At 34.5% G+C, this 22,791-nt stretch overlaps 1 protein-coding gene across 6 annotated transcripts in view; it reads left to right on the top strand.

The window, feature by feature from the left end:
- Positions 1-22,485, top strand: part of SANBR (SANT and BTB domain regulator of CSR) — a 67,046-nt gene extending 44,561 nt beyond the window's left edge. For all 6 annotated transcript variants that reach the window (XM_058551155.1, XM_058551153.1, XM_058551156.1 and 3 more), the window contains 10 exons: positions 3,166-3,311; positions 4,031-4,130; positions 5,588-5,620; positions 6,436-6,535; positions 15,357-15,448; positions 16,452-16,480; positions 16,559-16,632; positions 17,387-17,475; positions 19,134-19,225; positions 20,670-22,485. In XM_058551155.1, the coding sequence (XP_058407138.1) occupies positions 3,166-3,311; positions 4,031-4,130; positions 5,588-5,620; positions 6,436-6,535; positions 15,357-15,448; positions 16,452-16,480; positions 16,559-16,632; positions 17,387-17,475; positions 19,134-19,225; positions 20,670-20,706 (792 nt within the window). In that variant the 3' untranslated portion in view covers positions 20,707-22,485. The remainder of the gene's footprint in view (positions 1-3,165; positions 3,312-4,030; positions 4,131-5,587; positions 5,621-6,435; positions 6,536-15,356; positions 15,449-16,451; positions 16,481-16,558; positions 16,633-17,386; positions 17,476-19,133; positions 19,226-20,669) is intronic.
- Positions 22,486-22,791: the final 306 nt, after the last annotated feature.

Genomic DNA, 22,791 nt, shown 5'->3' with positions numbered 1-22,791 from the left:
TTAAAAATTCTCTAAGTGTACAGTTCAGTAGTGTTTACATTCACGTTGTTGTGCAACCGGTCTCCAGAACTCTTTCCTCTTGCAAACCTGAAACTCTATACCCAATAAACAACAATTCCCCATTCCAATTACCCCTCCCCTCAGCCCCTGGCAACTACCATTCTACTTTCTGTCTCTACAAATTTGACTACTCTAAGTATCTCATATAGTCGAATCATACAGTATTTGTCTTTTTGTGTGAGAAGGTCTATTTTTTAATGAGATTTCCAATAGAAGAGAAAGAGAGTAGATCAGAGGCAAAATACGAAGAGATAATCACTGAGATTTTTCACAGTTGTTGGAAGATATTAATTTATAGATTCAGGAATTCCAATGACTCCCAATAAGATAATAAGAAATCCATACCTGCACACATCAGAGTGAAACTGCAGAAAACAAAAAATAAAGAGAACATTTAAAAGCAGCCAGAGGAAAAAAGTAAAGAATCCCTTTACCATAATTAGACAGAGTTCACATCTCAGTAGTAGCAGTGGAAGCCATAGTATAGGCCACCAGGTCTTCAGTGTGCCTGAAGAAGTAGTTAACCATCTAGAAATCTACGCCTTCCTTAAATATCTTTCAAGAATAAAGGCAAAAAAAAGATATTTTTAGGCAAACAGAAATTGAGGGAATTTTCAACCAGCAAACTGCTTTAAAGGAGATACTAATAGATGTTATCCAGATAAAGGAAAGAATGAAGACCAAAGAAAGAAATTAATATATTGGTAAATCTAAATGTTAAAACAATGTGTAATGTGTAAAACACATTGTGTAAAACACAATGTGTAAAACAATGTTAGTAATACTTGTATGTGTGTGTATGTAAAAAATATGTAATTATATTAATAATATAGAAAATTTTAAAATAATTGATATATACTATACATTTTAATGTATAATTTTAAAACCCACAATAATAGCCTATATGTAGGGAGCATGGTGAAATGGAGTTTAAAAAGTCTTAGATTATTTGAGAGGAAGGGTATTAATATATTAGACTTCGATAGGTCAAGAATACATGTTATAATTTCTAGGGTAACCACTAAAGGGATAGAAGAATGTATAACTTCCAAATTAATGTGTGTGAAAGGAATGAATGGAATGATTAAAAAAAAAAGAAAACAAAAAATTCTTACCACATTTACAAATAAAAAGGAAATAAAGTCATCCAATTAAGGACAGATAATATAAAACTTATAGCAAATATCACACTTAATAGTGAAATGTAGAAAGCTTTAGCTTTGAAATTGGGGGCACAATAAGGATGCCCTTTTCACCACACTTCTATTCAAATTGAACTGGAGGTCCTGGACAGTATATTAATGTAAGAAAAAGAAATGAAAAGGTATAAGGATTGAAAAGGAACTGTCATAATTTGCAGATGATATTGTAAACATAGAAAACCCTGAAGAATATACGGATAGATTATTAGAATAAATAGGAATTTGATCGATCTATTAAAAATCATTTACAAAAATCGGTTTTATTTCTGTAGACCAACAAAGTTAGAAAATGAAGTTTATGAATATCATTTACAATAGCCTCAAAAATATCAAGTACCTAGGAATAAATGTAAAAAAATATGTGCAAGAACTATATGTGGAAAACATAAAAGAAAAGAACATTTTAAAATGGATTGTTTTACCGTGTTCATAGATTGGAAGACTCCATATTGTAAAGATGTAAATGCTCCCCAAACTGACAAAAATTGTAACGGGTTTTTATTGGGAACTTTGCTAAGCAGATTCTAAAATGTGTGTGGACATGCAGAGGGCCAAGAATAGCTGAAATACTCTCAAAGAACACCAAGGTAGAAGTACTTGCTCTGCCACATATCAAGGTTTAGTATAAAGCTTTGGTAATTAAGACAGGCAAAGAGATAGACAGATGAACCAATGGAAGAGAATAGAGTACTTAGAAGTAGAGCCACTTGAATACTTGACCGTGAAAAAGGTGGCATTACAGATCAGTGGGCAAAGGATGGACTTTGCAATAAGAGGTACTGAGACATTGGAATATGCATATGGGGAAAAAAATGGAATTAGACTGTAGCCCAGACTATTCACAAAAAAAAGGCCCTATGTGAAAGGAAAACTAATAAAGCTGTTAAAAGACAATACCATTTAGGAAGAGATTTTAAATTCAAGTACATCAACTACATTAAATAAATTGAAACCGAGGAGACAAACTCACAGGTGGGACCAAACATTAGCAACATATATCCATAAAAGATTCATATTAAGATTTTTTTTTTAAACTCCTACAAAGCAGTAAGAAAAAGACAGACAATAGGAATTTCACACAAGAAAACATTCATTTGTCCAGTAAACATGAAAAGGAGCTCAACCTCATTTGTGCTTAGGGAAATGCAAATTAGAACCACAATGAGATACCACTACACACTCACCAGAATGACTAAAATTAAAATGTCTGACCAAGTGTTAGTGAGGATGTGGGGTAACGAGAACTCTCATATGTTGCAGATAGTGATATAATTTGGTACACATGAGTACTTGCATTCCAGGAAACATTTGAAAGAATGTTCATAATAGTATTATTTGTAATAGCTCCAAACTGGAAACAACCCATCCATCAACTGTCGAATAGATAAGCAAATTATGTATATTCATACAATGAAATACTATACATTAAAGCAGATGTTATTGTTGCATGCAGTAACATGGTTAAATCATAACATGATATTGAACAAAACAAGTGAGGCAAAACTAAACTATAGCATTTAGGGATAGTTTAAGGATGCATCCTGAAGTGGTAAAAGGATAAAAGCAAGGAAGTGATTACTATAAAAGTCGGAATAGTTTATCTTTTCTGGGAGAAGAGGGACAGTTATGGTTAGGAATCGGCCTGTGGGAACTCCTGGAGCGTTGGCAGTATTCCATTTCTTAATGTGGATGGCGGTTACGTGGATATTCTTTGATATTTGTTAAGGTGTACATTTAGGTTTCATACTCTTTTCTCTATAGGTATTATTTTTTCTTGAGAAAAAGTTATAAAATGGTTGATATGATGGTATGACTGAGCAGAGAACAAAAACATACAGTCATCTTTAAAGGAGTCTTTCTATAATGAACCTACCTCTCTAATTTAGTGTCTCTTACACAACAGGGTTGTAAAGTGAGGGATCACGTGGTTACTCTTCGTGATCAAGGTGAAGGTGGAGATTTGCTGTCCTGTCCAACTACTAGAATATTGGATGATCTGCACAAGCACAAAGATGTCATCGTTGTGCCTTTTTCTAAAGATACAGTTAGGTGAGGAAGGGTGGGTACACACAGTACTGCAGCTTTATTCTGTGGTTCCCATCTCAGAATCCTCTATCCCCTAGTGCCTCCCCAAATCAGTAATGTCAGTCTTCAAATCGTTTATTTCAGAAAGCTTAATAAATTATATGTCAACTTACAGTAAGAGCAAGCAGGTGTGTATTTATAGGAAAAAACCTTCAAAATATTGGATGTCCAAGAAGAATAAAAACTAATGAAAAGGAGTCTTTGGCTATTGAAAAGGCTGTACCTGTGATCCAATTTTTAAGGGTTTTTTCCTTTTCCCACGTTACTTAAACCCTTCTTAAATGCTGGGTTGGTACAACTAGAAAAAAAGTTGATGGTTGAGGTCATCTTTGTGTAAATTTGAACTCCTTGAATTCAGTCACTTCCATCATTTTGCAATTACAGCAGGCTGTCAGATTGAGGGTAAGAGGCTATTCTCAAAGCAGTACCAATCAGAGCAGCCCATCTCACCACCTGGCAAGTATGATGCTTGTAGTGCAGTGGTACTCCTCCTGTATGGGGTGATGTCTGCTGGGGGAATCACTAGATGAATTAAGACATGTAAATGTTGAAGTGGCTACCTTATAATCAAGACCTATGCTTCTAAAGAGCGATTTGTAAGACATTTGCAATAAAAGATATCGTTTGCATTTAAATTCTTAAAAAATTGGACATTTCTCATAAAAATGTCTTTTTCTTTCAAGTGATTCTGGAGGTGGTCCCTGGGATGAAAAGGGTCTAGATTGTGATGTTTTACTGGAGCCAAATACACCATGGGGCCCCAAAAGTGGGGAGCTCAATGCTGTGAGTAGCTTGTTTCACTTATTCTTTATCTATCTAAACAATGGGTGATGTATAATCTTTGACAGAAACCTGATCAATTGACATTGAAATTGAAATTTTCAGTTAATAAGCATTTACTGACTACCTGATAGTAAGAAGGTATTATGCTGAGTTAATAGGACTATCAGGGTAATAGAACATATTCCTTGCCCTCAAAGGATTAATAACTAATAGACTTAAATTTGGGGAAAAAAATACATGATCTTCAGGGTTTTTATTATGGACAAATAATGATTTGAGGAATTGATACCAGACTTCTTAATCTCAAGTTCCTGTGCATCGGGCACAGGAAGCCAAACACTGAGGCATCGGTACTTGGAGATGGAGAAAGATTTATTCAAATCTGCTAAAACGAGTAAGCGAGTAAGCGGGAGCCTGGTTTCACTCAAATCCACCTCCACAAGAATAGAAAGCAAGGGGCTTTTATAGAGCTAAGGAGCTTGACAGGAGGAGCTTTGGGAACACAAAGGGGTCACTTCCAATAAGCCCCTGGGCAATCTGATGTCTGGGTTTCAGCGGCTGCTGAGGGCCAGCCATTCGGTGGTGATCACAACCTCCCAGAAGGCATTCTCTCTTCTGCAGAACAAGCTCACAAATCCTCTAGAAAACAAGCTCACAAATCCTAAGTCACCCTTCAAACAGGAAAAACAGCAAATTGGTTTAATATCTACAGTACCCCTCAGGTACCCGGCTTCAGAATGAAGATAGTATGAATGAGATATTTTGTCCTCTCCTACTTCTATAAACTTTTTTCTCTATGCTTTTTTTAATTGTAATCAGGAATGCGTTTAGTTTTTTCAAAGGTTTCAAAACTGAAATATTTTTAAGGTGACCGACCAGAAAGCTTTGATTCCTTTGATTCCTGCTGCTAACGACTAGGGAATCTGTTTGCCTGTGAACTTCCTGCCTTTGTGTTGGTTGAGGTAGCATTTACCTGAGAAGTGAAATATTCCATGTAAAATGCATTATAAACTCCAGATGGCTATACATATTCAACCACTAACATTTATTTATGTATTATATACAAAATAGCAGATTAGATTTCTTGAATGTTCATATATAATCTAGTTCCTTAATTTATAATAAAATATTAAAAAGTGATTGGAATAGTTAAAAAAAAACTAAAGTTGTACTGTTATCTCTTCATGTGATTTACTTGTCCTTTGGAAATGACATTAGGAAAAATGTTGATTTTTTTTTTTCTTTTCTTGTATACATATATATCTTCCTCTAGGCAGGGGATGTTAAAGAGAAACATTCATCATTTTCAGCCTGAGTTTTAATTATGTTTCAGCGTGGAAGGGAACTGTACTTCTAACTTTTTTCAACTCTCCTACAGTATCCATATGAAAATAAGGAGCTGCAATCTGGGTAGATGCAGATTTATTAATCTCTTATTCCTTTGTCTTTTTTTATAGTTCTTGTCACTGAAAAACTGGACTCTGCAACTGGTAAGTGAGCAATTATATTCTTTCACGGATCTCTTTCTTCCTAAATTAATATTTAGTTTAATAGAATCTTATCAATGTCTTATTTTACAGATTTTGGTTAAATGTATTTCATCCTTTTCCACTTCTGCAATTTTGCACTTACTAAAAATGTCATTGATAGACGCATACTCAGTTATCTGGCTGCATAATCTATAAGTCTCCTTAAGTGACTTTTTTTAAGTCACATATAGGACATTGAATAAAGCAATAAATATATTAAGTTCCAATTATTTGGTTGGTTAGTTCGTTGGTTTTTTTTTTACCTCTTTGCCATTACTCTGCCATCTGTTACCAGTATTCACAAGAATGGAGTAGGAATTTGGATCAGTGATGGCAGACAGTAGGGTGGATAGCTGCGGGAAGCTGATGTGGACATGGTTAAGTAATCCAGGGCCACATTCACTCAGAGAATGTGCACGTGTGCTTGTTTATGTGACTACTTTAATATTGGCAATTATTGTACCTTAATCTTAATATCAAGGAATATACATTCAATTGAGTGATAGTTCAACAAATACGGAGTACCTATTATGTACCCATCACTCTACTAGGACCTATGAAGGAAATAAATCAAAAATATTTGATATAATGTGATCCTGTCCTAAATGTAAAAATTCTATGTCCATTTCCTTGATGTGCTAGCTAGTGGTCATTTTATCAGCTCTTGTTTGACTCATTCATCCAAAATAAGTTTTGATAAATTTATTTGAAAGAGTTCATTAGAGATGTGGTAATATTACATTTTTAATAGAATGTGTTTTGTTTTTTAAATTTAGAAACAACAGTCATTATTTTCAGAAGAAGAAGAATATACCACCGGATCTGAGGTCACGGAAGATGAAGTTGGAGATGAAGAGGAAGTATCCAAAAAACAAAGTATTGATTTCTAAGTTAAAATCAAGTTTCATAAACATGAAGGGGTTGCGTTCCGAAGGCTTTAAAGTAAGGAAAGAGGAATTGGCTTTATAAGTCCACATGGTAGTGTAATGTGTTTCTCAAAATGTATGACTCACATCAGTGTACCTGAGATGATTTGAAGTAACACTCAAATGAAGCATTAAATAATATTCATCAAAGTTTGATTTTTTTTAATTAAAAACATGATTTAATACAACTGTAGAATGACTTGTGTCAAAATTTTTCAGTGCAAGAAATAGCAGGGAAAATTGGTTCAAAGAGCATTTGAAGACTCAAGTATTTATAGACATTTGAAACAAGAATGTAAAAAAAAGATTGCAAGTTAGATACAAACTGATTAATGAAATCATTAGCATTTCTATTAGACACAAAAATCTGCAAGTTAACGTGAAACTTAACATCTGGGCCTTCAATCAGTAGTAGATAGGAAAGTCAAACGTGGAACATTCTCTTAGAGAATTAAATAATTCTTGGGTGGGCTTGCTAAACAGTCCTCCAATATGACGTTGAAGGGACATGTAACCCTTTGTTTTATTTCCAGGTTTTACATAATTTTTCTTTGCATGTTGAATCCCCTAATGAAATAACTAGTCATTTATCAATTATTTTTCAATCCTAATTAGTCAAGGAAAAAATGCTATTATATTGTTTGGGTTTTTTTCACAATTGATTGAGGTATAATTTGATCAAATTCACTCATTTTTAAGTGTATATACATTGATGAATTTTGGCATACAGTTGTGTAACCACCACCAAAGTCAAGACCTAGAACATCACTCTAGAAGTTCTCTCCTGTCCCTTTTCTCTCGGTTCCCTTTCCCCACTCCCACCCCCAGGCAACCACTGATCTGCTTTTTGTCACTATAGTTTACTTTTTCTAAGATTTCCTATAAATGGAATCTTTTCTGTCTGGTTTCTTTCACTTAGTATGATATTTTCAAGATTTATCCATATTGTTTCTTCTATCAGTCATTTGTTCCTTTTTATTGCAGGGTAGTATTTCATTGTATGGGTGTACCATAATTTGTTTACCCATTCACCATTTCATAGACCTTTTGGTTTCTAGTTCTTGGCTATTATGAATAATGCTGCTATGAACATTTGCGTGCAAGTCTGTGTGGACATATGTTTTCATTTTTCTTGGGTAGATACCTAGGAGTGAAATTGCTGGGTCATATGATAAGTGTATGTTTAACTTTATAGGAAACTGCCAAACTGTTTTGCAAAGTGACTGTACCATTTTGCATCTCACCAGCAATGTGTGTGAGTTCCTATTGCTGCACATTTATAACAATACTTGGGATTATTGGTTTTTTTAATTTTAGCTATTTCAGTGAGTGTATAGTGCTAAGCACCTTTCAAGTACTTATTGGCCATTTGTGTATCTTTTTTGTGGAGTGTCTCTTGAAATCTTTTGCCTATTTTTTAATTGGATTGTTTGCCTTATTATTGAATTGTAAGAGTTCTTTATATATTTTTGGATACAAGTCCTTTGGATAGAAGTCCATACGTTTTGCAAATATTTTCCCCCAGTCTCTGACTTGCCTGTTAATTTTCTTAATGGTGTCTTTTGAAGAGCAAAAGTTTTTAATGTTATGCACTGGAATTTTTTAGTTTTCCTTTTCTGTTTCATGCTTTAATAGCTAAGAAATCTTTGCCTACCCCAAGGTCACAAAGATTTTCTGCTGCTTTCTTCTCAAAGTTGTATAATTTTAGCTTTTGTATTTAAGTTTATGATCTCTCTAGATTAATTTTTGTGTATGATATGAATTAAGGGTCAAGCTTCCTTTTTTTCCCATAGGCATAGTCAGTTGTTCCAGAATCTTTTGTTGAAAAGACTGTCCTTTCCCCATTGTATTACCTTGGCACATTTGTTAAAAAAACCAATTGACCATTTTCATATGGATCTATTCCTGAACTCTTTTTTCTCTTCCATTGATTCTTTTTTTTTTTTGTGAGGAAGATCAGCCCTGAGCTAACATCCATGCCAATCCTCCTCTTTTTGCTGAGGAAGACCGGCCCTGAGCTAACATCTATTGCCAATCCTCCTCCTTTTTTTCCCCAAAGCCCCAGTAGATAGTTGTATGTCATAGTTGCACATCCTTCTAGTTGCTGTATGTGGGACGCAGCCTCAGCATGGCCCGACAAGCGGTGCGTCAGTGCGCGCCCAGGATCCGAATCCCTGGCCGCCAGTAGGGGAGCGCACGCGCTTAACCGCTAAGCCACAGGGCCTGCCCCTCTGTTGATTCTTTTTTTTTTTTTTTTTTTTTTTTTTTGAGGAAGATCAGCCCTGAGCTAACATCCGTGCTAATCCTCCTCTTTTTGCTGAGGAAGAGCTAACATCTATTGCCAATCCTCCTCCTTTTTTTCCCCAAAGCCCCAGTAGATAGTTGTATGTCATAGCTGCACATCCTTCTAGTTGCTGTATGTGGGACGCAGCCTCAGCATGGCCGGAGAAGCGGTGCGTCGGTGCGCGCCTGGGATCCGAACTCCGGCCGCCAGTAGCAGAGCGTGCGCACTTAACCGCTAGGCCACAGGGCCGGCCCCCCACCCCATTGATTCTTATGTCTGTCTTTACATCAGCATGTCAATGCCACTCTGTCTTAATTTTTGGTGAGTCTTGAAATCTGGTGATGCGAGTTCTTCAAAATTGTTCTTTTGTTTTAGATTATTTTGGTATTTCTAGGTGCTTTGCATTTCCTATACATTTTAGAATCAGTGTGGATATTGCTACAAAAATCCTACTGGGATTTCTATTGGGATTGTGTTGAACTCATATATCAATTTGGGGAGAATTGCTTTTGTTTTCACAGTGGCAAGCCTTCCAATGCATGAATATCTCTCCACTTGTTTAAGTGTTCTTTAATGTCTCCCAACAATGTTTTGTAGTTTCAGTATGCAGGTGTTGAACATCTTTTGTTAAATTTATTCTTAAGTATTTTTTTTGCTGTTATACATGGAAGTAGGTTTTTTACTTTTCAATTGTTCATCGATGGTAATATTGAAATATAACTGATCTTTTTATATATTGACCTTGTATCTTATGATCATGGTAAATTCACTTAATTGTTCTTCCTTTGCTAGTTAGATTTCTTTCCAATATGTATGCCTTTTATTTCTTTGTTTTGCCTTTTTGCACTGGTTAGGACCTGGTGTTCAATAGAAGTGGTGAGAACAGACATCCTTGCCTTATTCCCTATCTTAGGGGGACAGCATTCAATCTTTAACCATTAAGTATGTAATGTTAGTTGTTGGTTTCTCATAAATGCCCTTTCTCAGGTTGAGGAACTTCCTTTCTATTTCTAGTTTGCTGAGTTAGTGAATGGGTGTTGAATTTTTTCAAATGCTTTTCTCCATCTACTGAGATGAAAATACAGGGTTTTTTTTTTTATTATATCAATATGATTAATTACATTGATTTTTTTCAAGTGTTACAGCAGTCTTCTAGAGTGAACTCCATTTGGTCATGAGATATTATTCTTTTATATGTTACTGTATTTGACTTGCTAATATTTTGTCAAATATTTTTTGTTTGTGTACATGAGGGATATTTGTCTGTATTTTTTTTATGTCTTTTTCAAGTTTTGATATCAGGGTAATACTGACCTCATAAAACAAGTTGGAAAGTGTTCCCTTAACTTCTCTTTTCTGAAAGAATTCGTGTAATATTTGCATTATTTCTCTCCTAAATATATGATAAAATTCAGCAGTGAAGCCATCTGGTCCTGGAGTTTTCTTTATGGAAAGGTTTTTGATTATGAATTCATTTTCTTCAATTAATATTCAAGTGCTATTCAAGTTTTATATTTCTTCTTGAATCTATTTTGATAATTTGTGTCTTTCAAGGAATTTGTCCATTTTATCGACATTGTCAAATTTGTTGGCATAAAATTGCTCATAATATTTTTTTATTATCCTCTGTCTGAAGGATCTGTAATGATGTCCCTCCCTCATTCCTGGTATTGGTAATTTGTGTCTTAACTCTTTTTTTCTTGATCAATTTAGCTAGAGGTTTATTAGTTTTATTGATCTTTTCAAGGAACCAGGTTTTGATTTCATTGATTTTCTCTATAGTTTGTCTATTTTATATTTCATTGATTTTCCTTCTTTTATTTTCCTCCCCAAAGCCACAGTACATAGTTGTATATTTTAGTTATAAGTACTTCTAGTTCTTCTATGCAAGCTGCCACCACAGCATGGCTACTGACAGACAAGTGGTGTGGTTCTGTGACCAGGAACCAAACCTGGGCCACCAGTGAGAGCACCGAACTTTAACTACTAGGCTATCAGGGCTGGCTCTGATTTTTATTCTTATCTTTAGTATTTTCTTCCTTATAATTACCTTAGATGTAATTTCGTCTTCTTTTTTGCTTCTTAAAGTAGAAGCTTAAATCATTGGTTTTTGACTTTTCTTCTTTTCTAATATAAGCATTTAAAGCTATAAGATTCTCTCTAAACACTGCTTTCATTATTTCCCACAGATTTTGATATGTCTTGTTTTCATTTATATTTAATACAAAATACTTTCTAACTTCTCCTATGATTTTTTCTTTGACCTATGTGTTGTTTAGTAGTGTGTTGTTTAATTTCCAAATATTTTCAGATTTTCCAGATACTTTTCAGTTACACATTTCTAATTTAATTCCATCATGGTCAGAGAACGTATTCTATGTAGTTTCATCTTGTAAATTTTATTGAGACATGTTCCAGATGCACATGAAAAGAATGTGAATTCTGCTGTTATTGGTGGAATAGTCTATAAATGTCAGGTCAAGTTGGTTTGATTGTCTGGTATAAGTCTTCTATAATCGTGCTCATTTTCTGACTACTTGTTCTATCAATTAGGAAGAGAGGGATAGTGAAATCTCCAGCTGTAATTGTTAATTTATGTATTTTTCCTTTCAGGTCTATCAGTTTTTGCTTGGTGTATGTTAGAGCTTTGTGATTAGGCACATATATATTTATAGTATATTGACTCTTTTATCATTATGATGTATTCCTCTTTGTTTGTAGTAAAACTGCTTGTCTTGAAGTCTGTTTTGTTTAATATTAATATAATCACTCTAGATTTCTTTTGTTTACTGTTTGGATGGCATATCTTTTTTCTGTCATTTATTTTCAACCTCTGTGTTTTTTAACTTGAATTGCATATCTTGTAAATAGCATATTGTTGGAAATTACTTTTTTAATCCAGTTTGACAATCTCTGCCTTTTGATTGGAGCATTTATTCTATTTATATGCAATATATTTATTGATATGGTTGTATTAGTTCTGCCATTTTGCTCTTCATTTTCTAATTGTCTCAAATGTTTCTGTTTCTCTGTTTCTCCTTTCTTGCTTTTTCTTTATTTTATGGGCTTTTTAGTTATATTTCTTTGCATTTGGTTGTTCTAAAGATTACAGTATGCATCTTTAACCTTATCACAATCTACTTAAAGCTAGTATTTTACTTCAAGTAAAATATAAGAACTTTAAGATAGTTCCATTTGCCTCTCCTTTCTTGTGCGACTGTTGTCATGCACAGTCGGCCCTCCCTGTTTACAGGTTCCACATCCAGGATTCAACCAGCTGTGGATGGAAAGGCCTACAAGGGTCCTGTCTGTACTGAACATGTACAGACTTCTTTTCTTGTCATTATTCCCTAAACAATACAGTATAACAACTATTTATATAGCATTTACATTGTATTAGGTATTATAAGTAATCTAGAGATGATGTAAAGTATATGGGAGGATGTGTGTAGGTTATATGCAAATACTATGCCATTTTATATAAGAGACATGAGCATCTGCAGAGTTTGATGTCTGCGGGAGGTCCTGGAACCAATTCCCCATGGATACAAAGGGAGAACTATATATTATATCAATATACATTATAAACCCAGTGATGTTATGAATTTTGCTTTAAACAGTTGTATGTAATTTAAAGAATGTTAGGGAACAGAAGAAAAAATACACATTTAGTCTTTTACATTTACCCACATATTTACCATTTTTTCTTATATCTGAGTTACCATCTTATGTCATTTTCTTTCATTCTGAAGGACTTCTTTCATTATTTTCCGATGCAGCTATAGTAGCAGTGAATTATCTGAAACTATCTTTATTTCACTTTTGGTTTGAAGTACAGTTTTCCTCAATATAGAATTCTTGGTTACCAATTATTTTTTCTTTTAGCACTTTGACTATATCATTCAATGTCTTCTGGCCTCCATTGTTTCTGATTAGAAGTCAGCCATTTATCATATAATCGTTCCCCTGCGTTTAATGTGTACTTTTTGTCTTGCTGCTTTCAAGATTTTCTTTTTATCATTGACTTTCAGAAGCTTGACTATGTTATGCCTAGGAGTGGTTTTCTTTGTGTTTATCCTACTTGAGATTTGTTGAGCCTTTTGGATCTGTAAATTGATGTTTTTCAAAAAATTTGGGGAGCTTACAATCATTATTTCTTTAAGTATTTTTTCTCCTCCTTTCTCTCATTTGTCTTCTGGAACTCAAATTACAAGTATGTTAGACTTTTTGATATTGTCCCACAGATCTCTGAGGTTTTGTTTCTTTTTCCTCAATCTTCTCTTTGTTTTTTGGATTGGATAATTTCTAATGCTCTAGCTTCACATTCACTGATTCATTCTTCTGCCATTTCTGATTTTCTCTTGAGCCCATCTAGTAAACTTTTTCATTTCAGTTATTGTGCTTTTCAGCTCTAAAATTTCCTCTTGGTTCTTCTTTTATAGTTTTCATGTCTCTGTTGAGATTCCATATGTGTTTACTCAATAATACCATTTTTCCTTTGAACGTATTTATTATAGTTACTTTGAAGTCATTGTCTGCGAAGTCCAACATGCTGGCCGCCTCAGAAACAGTTTCTATTGGCTGCTTCTTTTCTGAGTGGGTCTTACTTTTCAATTTCTTTATCTCCTAGCTTTTGGTTGAAAACTGGACATTGTAGATTATCTTTGTGCAACTCTGAAATCTGTTTTGTTCTGAGAATTCTTGAGTTTTTTGTTCTAGTAGGCAGTTAACTTGCCTGACCCAAACTGCAAAATCTGTCTCCCCCATGGTATGTGGTGGATGGTGTCCCTGCACATATTTTTTTGGCTGCTAACTTCTTTAGCCTACCCCCACGGGGTCACACCAGCCTGTGTTTCTTGGTCAGCCAAGAATTTGGACAAAATTTATATTCAGGTTTTGGGGCTTACCTGTTTAGTGGTTCCCTTGCTTTATGGGTTCCCTCTAGATTTCTAGTTGTTTTTTCCTATCCCAGATCTAACCTCTGACACCTCAAGCCAATAAGGCTTCCGCTGTCAGAAGCTTTAGCCGTATGCAGTTTGGGGAAATCATTTAGTCAAAAGCACAAGAAACTCCCACATCTCACCAAGACCAGTTTTGTCTTGCAAAGGTTGACACCCCACCCTAGTTTCTGCTTGCCTTTTTAGCTGAGCTTCCTAGGATCTCCCATACACTTGCATAGTTTAGCACTCAGCTAGGAATTTGGGCAGAGTTTATACTTACGTTTTAGATCTCAGGTCTTCTTTGACTTTCATGCTTCTAAAATTTCCCCTTTAGATTTCCAGCTTTTCTGTTGCTTTGAACTCTGTCATCTTTTCCTGGGGTTCATAAGGCTGGGGAGGTTGGGAAGTCCCCTTAGGCAAGAAAGCCACAAACTCACACTTCTTACGTCTTGAATCTTTCAAATGTAAAGTTCAACTTTCTACCTACCTTTGATTATTTGCCAGTACCTGCAGATGGTGGTTTATAATATTTTTGTTCTGTTTTTATCATTGTTTTCTTTGGAAGGAATTGTTCAACTCTTCACACTGCTATTATCAGATGTCCCATCCTATCATGTCTTTTAGCGATTTTATAGCACTTGGTAATCTCTCAGTTTAAGAAAGAGTCACATATCAGGGGCTCAGGGCTTGCCAGCAGGCAAATAAATCTATGTGGATTATTAATATTATTTTGTTTTTATTCTAGTATCTTCAAAGTTTTCTATGTAGCATGTTTTACAGATTTTCCATTTATGGTGGTGGCATGTTTCCCTTTTAAATGATATAGCAAATATTTTGAAAGTGGTATACAAATAATTAATGTTTAGGAAACAGTGATCCAACGTATTATCCTTACCGTCAAACATTGTCTTTAGAGAAATGTTTCTATCTCCTCCTTCTTTTCTGCCTCTCTTCTTTCTCTACTAAATTGTCAGCCAGAATAAATTCAGAATATTGACTGCAGGAATGCCCTAGTCCAGAATACAGTTTGTCCCAAATCTGCTTCTTCCCAAGATCATTTCTGTTCCACCTCTATTTTAACCTTAATAGCGCTACCTCCTGCCTGAGCAAAAGACATTTTAAAGATTTTTTGTGAGTTCTTTTCTCCTCCCCTTCTCAAATTGTATTTTTTTGGGTTGTAGTTATTTTTTACATAAAAAATTTGGAATTAGGACGTGACTCTGCTGTCAAATTAGATTCAGATAAATAAATATGTATAGTTTTCCCCAACATTTTTCTATATTTAATTTCATTGGGACTTTGAATTCATTGCCCTCGATTTTTCCCCAAAGGTTTTCACCAAGTAGAAAGAAGAAAAGTAATTAAAATGAACCCCTGTAAAGCACTTTCAGTTTGACTTCTCCATATATTTACTTTTTATCAGGAGGTAATTTGTGGGTTTTAAAAAACAATGGTTTTTTTAAAAAATGATTTTATTGTTTGGAAGTAACAAGTGCATTGAGAGGCATACAGGACTTATGCTCATAACTTTGACCTTCCACTATCAGGAAAAAAGGAGAAGCCAAAGAAGCTCACTAAACAACCAAAGAAGCAGATGTCTTCACCCTGTGGTCAAAAGAAAGAAAAAGGACTGGAGAAGGTAACTCTAAATTACCTATTATTATTATGAAGTTTGTATTGAGAAATAAGCAAGCAAGTATAGCCAGGAAAAATCTGAAAAAGAAGAGTAATGAATACCACATTGGAATGCTAGCAGTGTGAAAATGAATGAATAAGTTCTATAAAGACTAATTAAAGATCCTTGAGATATATTGACAGGGGAAAACAGGAAAGTGCAGAACAGAATGAATATAGTGGCATATTATGCTACCATATGTGTAGAATAAATAAAGGAATATATATGAATTTCCTTCTATATGCATAAAATATCTCTGGAAAGCTACACAAGAGATTGATAAGATTGATTGCCTCTAAGGAAAGGAACTGAATGTCTGGGGGATAGAGGCTTTTTACAATATGTGCTGTTTGTCTTTTGAATTGTGAACCAATATCACTTATTCAAAAAATAAGATAAACTTTAAAATAAGATAAATAAATAGACTTTAAAATTTTTAAATAAATTATATTTTATGACCTTTTAAAATAATTCTTATTTCCCCATGCCTTCGAAGGAAGGAATAAAAAGCCAGGTAGGAATCAGAGGACAGTAATAACCACAAGTGGCTAAAAGAGAAACCATGGATTCCAAAAATGTGTGAAAGGCTGGGGTTGAGACAAGTTCCACACAATTATGTTGGACAGGTTGTACATTCATCTTTGTGTTAAGTACCATAGGCACATGAATGGGTGAATTCTAAAAGATTGCATAAGCTGGAGCTTCCAGATCAGACAAATAAAGCTGGGTTAAATTCTACATGTGTTTCTCTTTGGACAAGTTTCTTAACTTCTCTGAACCTGTTTTATTATAGAGATAATAATAGCACCTGTCTCCCATGGTTGTTGCAAGGCTTAAATGAAATAATACTTGTAATGCTCTTGGTACGGTATCTTGCACTCAATAAACGTAAACTCTTTTTATTAACTATAACACCAATCAGTAAATATGTTCTAATTGGGCCTTAATGTTGTCTACTTTTTTTTAGTCAACTTCTAGAGATGTGTCTCCTTTCATGTGAGTATTGTTCCTTAATCCAATCAGATGCCCACCCTTAAAGCATCAATGCTCATTTTTGTTTAATTTTTTCAATAGCGTAAGTATGCAGAAGAATAAGTGGGATACCACAAGATCTTTGAGATTCAACCAGGATGCACAAAGAGAAGATGGTAAGTTTTATAATCTGGGTAATATACAAATTAGGTATAAATAACAATGATAGGAATCTTTCATCTTATGAAGTATGCTAAATAGCTTTAAAAGGTTCCAAATGGAATAAGGCCCAGAATTAGCACATTCCCTTAGGTATCAACCAGAGTTTCATTACTCTACAATCCCAGTAGATAATATGTTGTTTTATGTACCTGTAGTTCTGAGGTCTCTCAGATTGACTTTTGTCCACGACTTTCGCTCTAAAGATGACTGAATATGTTTTAGGCTGATGTGCAGTAGTCTTAAAAGCAGCACGATTATCCGTGTATGACCCATTTTGCCACTTGCAGCCTAAAATTCTTCAAAGATAAATAGGTGTATGTGTTTATAAAATAATATCCAATGATATTTTCATAAACTGTTGATGATTGCAACCATCTTTAAGAAATAAAAGTTATAGGGGCCGGCCCGGTGGCGCAAGCGGTTAAGCACGTGCGCTCCGCTGTGGCAGCCCCGGGTTTGCCAGTTCGGATCCTGGGCATGCACTGACTCACTGCTTGTCAAGCCATGCTGTGGTGGTGTCCCATATAAAAAAAAAGTGGAGGAAGATGGGCATGGATATTAGCCCAGGGCCAGTCTTCCTCAGCAAAAAAAAGAGGAGGATTGGCAAATGTTAGCTCAGGGCCAATCTTTCTCACACACACAAAAAAAAGAAATAAAAGTTATAAATCATCCTCATAAAAAGTAAGGTTTATTATTTTTTACCTTCAGATCAGCGGCGGATGTCTGAAATTACAGGGCACCTAATAAAGATGAGATTGGGTGATCTGGACCGAGTCAAGTCAAAGGAAGCAAAAGAAGTAAGGATTGTGTACTAATGTACTGTGCTTGCTTGGATATGCCTTCCTCCCTTATTTTCATCATGAGGAGTATAAAGATGTTTTAGGCAGAATTTTAAAAGAGTAATTTAAATATTTTTATATTCTGTACCATTTAGCCAATTCATTCACATAAAAGTTTTCTCCTACCTCTTGTTATCCATGGTCCATAGGTCCTCTGTAACACACATAATAAAGTACATTGTCACTGCAGGTGCAATGTCACACCCAGAGTAGATTAACTGTGTGTTGCTGACCAAATGCTGACTATCCAGAGGATGACTTTCTGGAAGTTGCTGATTTTGATCAACTCTGCAGCTTCTTAGATGTTATCTCTAAAATAAGTTATCTTGTTGAAAATGGTGACTAGAAATTATTATTAGAATTATATATTAGTCATAACATTATGTGTTATCATTAGTATTGGTATTATATACTCACAATACTCTTGCCCCTAATTTATTTAAAAATTTACTTCCCTGTAAAACTTACAAAAGAAAACGTAGGAGAAAATCTTTGTGACCTTGGGTTAGGCAAATATTTCTTAGCTACAACACCAAAAGCATGATCTATAAAAGAAAAAATTGACAAATAGGACTTCATCAAAATTTAAAAGTTCTTCTTTTTGAAAGATACTATTAAGAGGATGAAAAGAAAAGCCATAAACTGTGAGAAAATATGTGTAAAACACTTATCTGGTAAAGGATTTGTATCCATAATATATAAAGAACTCTCAAAACTCAATAATAAACAATCCAATAAAAGTAAATAGGCAAAAGATTAACCATACACTTCATGAAAGAAGGGATACAGGTGGCAAATAAGCACATGAAAAGATGCAACATCACTAGTCATTAGGAAAATGTAACTTAAAACCTCAATGAGGTACCACTATACACCAACTAGAATGTCTAAAATTTTTTTTAAAACCTGCTGGCAAAGATGTGGAGCAACTGGAACTCTCATATATAGCTAGTAGGGATGCGAAAAGGAATGGCCACTTTGGAAAACAGTTTGACAGTTTCTTATGACGTTAGACATTTACTCACCATACAGATCAATTCACACATATTTATAGTGGCTTTATTCAGAATCACCAAAAACTAGAAACAACCTAAATGTCCTTTACCTGGAAAATAATTAAAACTGTAGTACATATAAAAAAGAATGAACTACTGATACATGCAACAACATAGATGAATCTCCTATACTTTATGCTAAGTGAAAGAAGCCAAATTCAAAAGACTGCAGACTGTGTGATTCTATTTATATAACGTTCTGGAACACAAAACTATAGAGACATAAAACAGATCAGAGGTTGTCAGGAATTGGTAGTGTCAAGTCCATTGACTTAAAAGAGGCACAAGGGGATTTTCTTGGGGTGATGGGACTGTTCTATATCTTCATTCTAACAATGGTTACACAACTGTATGCATTTGTCAAAACTCGGTACTGTACACTAAAAAGATTGAATTTTCCTGTACGTAAAATTATAAGTGTAGATTATAACTCAAGTGAACTGAATTTTAAAAATCAAAATAAGATTACTTCTAAGTTAAAAAGTAATGCCATTTTAATAAAGCAGAGCTTCTATTGATTCTGTAAAGATAACAACTTAATTTTACTCTTTTACTCTGCAGTTTGCAGGAGGTATTTATTCCAGACTCGAAGCGCAAATCAAGTCCTCAGTGCCAGTCAGCGCACGGCAAAGCAGCTCAGAGAAGAACACAAGGTACATTAGCATACATGAATTCAGAATGCCATTGGCTTTGAAGTGATTTTTTTAGGGAAAATCATATGGACACTAGAAGCAAGTAATTTGAGTTTGGGGTCGTTTTGTTTCTAGCATTAGATCATCAAGACATTAATCAGAACCAGATTTTAACTTAAAAGTTAAGACTTAAAAGGTTATAAGCACAGAGTTTAATGAAAGTATAGGTTTTTTTAAGTTTTCTATTTATTGAATCAGCTCTGTTCTGAGCCAGCTACTGATAAAGATATAAGCTATAGTGCTACTGTGAATTAGCAGAATTTTTATACTGTTTATAGGTTATATATTATTATTTTATATAAATCACGTCTTTCTTATTCCTTGTTTTATTTTATTTTTCTTAATAAAATCTAACTTGTGGGTCCTGTGTCATTTTACATCACAAATTTTCTTTTAAAGATTACATAACTGAGGGGCTGGCCCAGTGGCATAGCGGTTAAGTGCGCGTGCTCCGCTTCGGCAGCCTGGGGTTCGCAGGTTCTGATCCTGGGCACGCACTGATGCACTGCTTGTCACACCATGCTGTGGCGGTGTCCCATATAAAGTAGAGGAAGATGGGCACAGATGTTAGCCCTGGGCCAATCTTCCTTAGCAAAAAGAGGAGGATTGGCATCAGATGTTAGCTCAGGGCTCATCTTCCTCACAAAAAAAAAAAAAAAAAAAAAAAACGATTAAGTAACTGAGATTTGATCATTAATACTACAGGTCCAAATGCCGTATCTGGAATTCTGAAATCCAGAAAGCTCAAAAAACCAGATTTTTTTATACATTTGAGGCACTCAAACTTAACCTGGGCTACAATGATGCTTATTTATAGTTTTTATTTATCCTACTAAATGTAAATGTTCATTTGTTTCACTGAAGAAACATTAATATGTTTGATTATGTTGCACTGCTTCAGATCCATAATATACAATATATGTACCATATTATCTCCCAAAAATAAAAAAAAATCTGTATTCCAAAATACGTCTCACTCCAAGGGTTTTTATTTTTATTTGTTTATTTATTTTTTTTTGGTGAGGCAGATCAGCCCTGAGCTAACATCTGATGCCAATCCTCCTCTTTTTTTTTTTTTTTTTTGCTGAGGAAGATTGGCCCTGAGCTAACATCCATGCCCATCTTCCTCTACTTTATATGGGACGCTGCCACAGCATGGCTTGACAAGCGGTGCGTTGGTGAGCACCTGGGATCCGAACCTGCGAACCCTGGGCCGCTGAAGCGGAGCGAGCACACTTAACTGCCTGTGCCACCCAGCCGGCCCCCAAGGGTTTCTAAAAATGGATTATGGAGCTAAGTGAAGTTTCATTGAACTTTGATACTGTCAATCAAACATAACCTAAAGGAGCAACAACTTCCTGTTTTAGAAACACCTCTGACCTTCTTTTCTGTTTAAAAAATCTAGGTCTAAAAGCCGTCTTGGTCCAGGGCGTCCTGCATAAAGCCTCTTAACATACAACTACAAAGACAGAAGACACACATCTGGACATCTGAAATTGCTCACTTCTTGAAGTTCTTCACAATGATGACTTCTAAATGTTTTAAGTTATTTATTAATTATTCTTGTAAACTACATAAATCATAATGCTAAGGGAAATATATACTTAGGTGTTATGAAATCTAAATTGTAAATATGAAACTTCTTAAATCTAATTTTCGTTTATTGTGATGCTAGGCTATGTAAAAAAAATTTCTGTTTACAAATTTGCATGGTTAAAACTCCTAGTATTTGTTATCCCTTATTTATTTGAAAGAGAAAAGGCCTCAACTCTCAAGTAGCTAAGACTTTTTAGGACCTTAAAAAATTAGGGGAACACAGCTGGTAGCGGTGCTGCGCATGAGCACTAATTTTAGTATGTCTTTTGGGCTGTAAATCTTGGGATGGCATTGAGAACTGCAATTTGCGTGATGAAATTCCTAGTGATGCTAATTTTAAGTTTGCATGAATGTTAAGGAGTGACAGATCTAAAGACTGCATTAAATAAAGTTTCAAGGTGAGGTATTTCCTGTGTTGGGCAGAAGGCTTAATTTTTTTTAGCATTATTCCATGGAAAGCACAATGTTAAGCCAACTTTTTTTTTCTTTCAGTTTTTAATGCTTATCTATTGGTTGGGAATTACTGATTATTACCTCTTTCTTCCGTGATGCTTGTGCCATTCTGAATTTTTTAAAATAACCATTGATAGTTTTAGGATAGTAAATCATTTCAGTTGTATGAGACAACCACTGTACAGTTCTCAGGGCTCTAAAACCCAACCATATTTCTATAGCCATTCAAATAGCCCCTTAGAACAGTTATGATTACTTATTACTTGGAGATATCTAGAAGGAAAGATTCTCAAATACATTTGATGGCTGAAAAATTTCAGATATTCAAGAGAAATCAAAATAAAATTCTATAGATCATGTTGTAATTTTCCTAACCAAGCAGAAAGAGTGCTCAGGGAAAATTCATTCCAAACCATAAGCATATAAAAAATTATGTGTTTGGAAATTACTTATATGTAGGTCTCTAAAAAACTTTAAGATGCACTGTTTCTATTTTTAGTTTTCATTTGCCTTATAATTGAAATTTCTTTGTATTATTTAGAGAACAAACTTTGATAATGTGTGGTGGAACAGCAGTTTCTGTTGAAATGTTCAAGTGTTACACTCAGTTTACACGTGCAGAAATCATTATTTTTACTGAGTGTTTTAGTTGATAAATGAAGCTAGATGTTATTTGATGTTATATGTACAGCTTTGCCAAGGTTTTTGAACTTTGGTTTGGAAATTTTGTTCCAGTTTATATATTTTTCAATTGTTTGACATTTTTGAAATAGATTATAAAATTTTCATTTTCAAAAGGAAATGTTTTGTAGTACATGATTTGTAAGCCCTATTAAATACCAGAGTCTTGGTTAGTTTACTAAATTCTCTGATTAAAAGGATTTGAGTTTGTACATGTATATAGTGCTATGATGGTCACAACTAGAAGAGGGAAGAGAAGAGGAAAATATGCTCTTGGTTTTTAACTGATGGTAACAAGGCAAATTGCTTCTCCTTGGGGGGACTGTACCACTGAATTGATTTTTACAAACCAGAATTTATCAGAATTTGATTCTCTTCAGACTGTGTTTTTTATTTTCTTAATGTCTGTCTGTAATACATAGCACAGGTACCACAAACATTTTAATCAAACTCTTAAGAGCATTTCTTTTGCCAGATACTTTGAGGTTTTACCTTACGTTAATTCTGAATTCACATTTCTTTAATTGAAATAAATGTTAATGACAAAAGTTGTTTGAAAAGTCTCTTGACGTGAATCTTGCCATCTTCTCAGAAAGGTCTAGGTGGATCACAGGTTTTCATGGAAAAGGTAAACTTTGTAAATTTTAAGATTGTTTTAAATGAGATTATCCTGGTAAAGATTCAGTAAAACATTTAAAGGATAAAATACTGCAGAAAAGATTATGTGGTAAGAGTGCTGAGGTCCACACTGTTGCATCATTTTGTGTGTTATTTTCTTTCTTCAGAAACTCAGCCAG

The sequence above is a fragment of the Diceros bicornis genome, chromosome 12 (assembly GCF_020826845.1).
Source record: "Diceros bicornis minor isolate mBicDic1 chromosome 12, mDicBic1.mat.cur, whole genome shotgun sequence".
In the NCBI taxonomy this organism is placed as follows: domain Eukaryota; kingdom Metazoa; phylum Chordata; class Mammalia; order Perissodactyla; family Rhinocerotidae; genus Diceros; species Diceros bicornis.
This window is presented reverse-complemented; position numbering and strand designations above follow the sequence as displayed.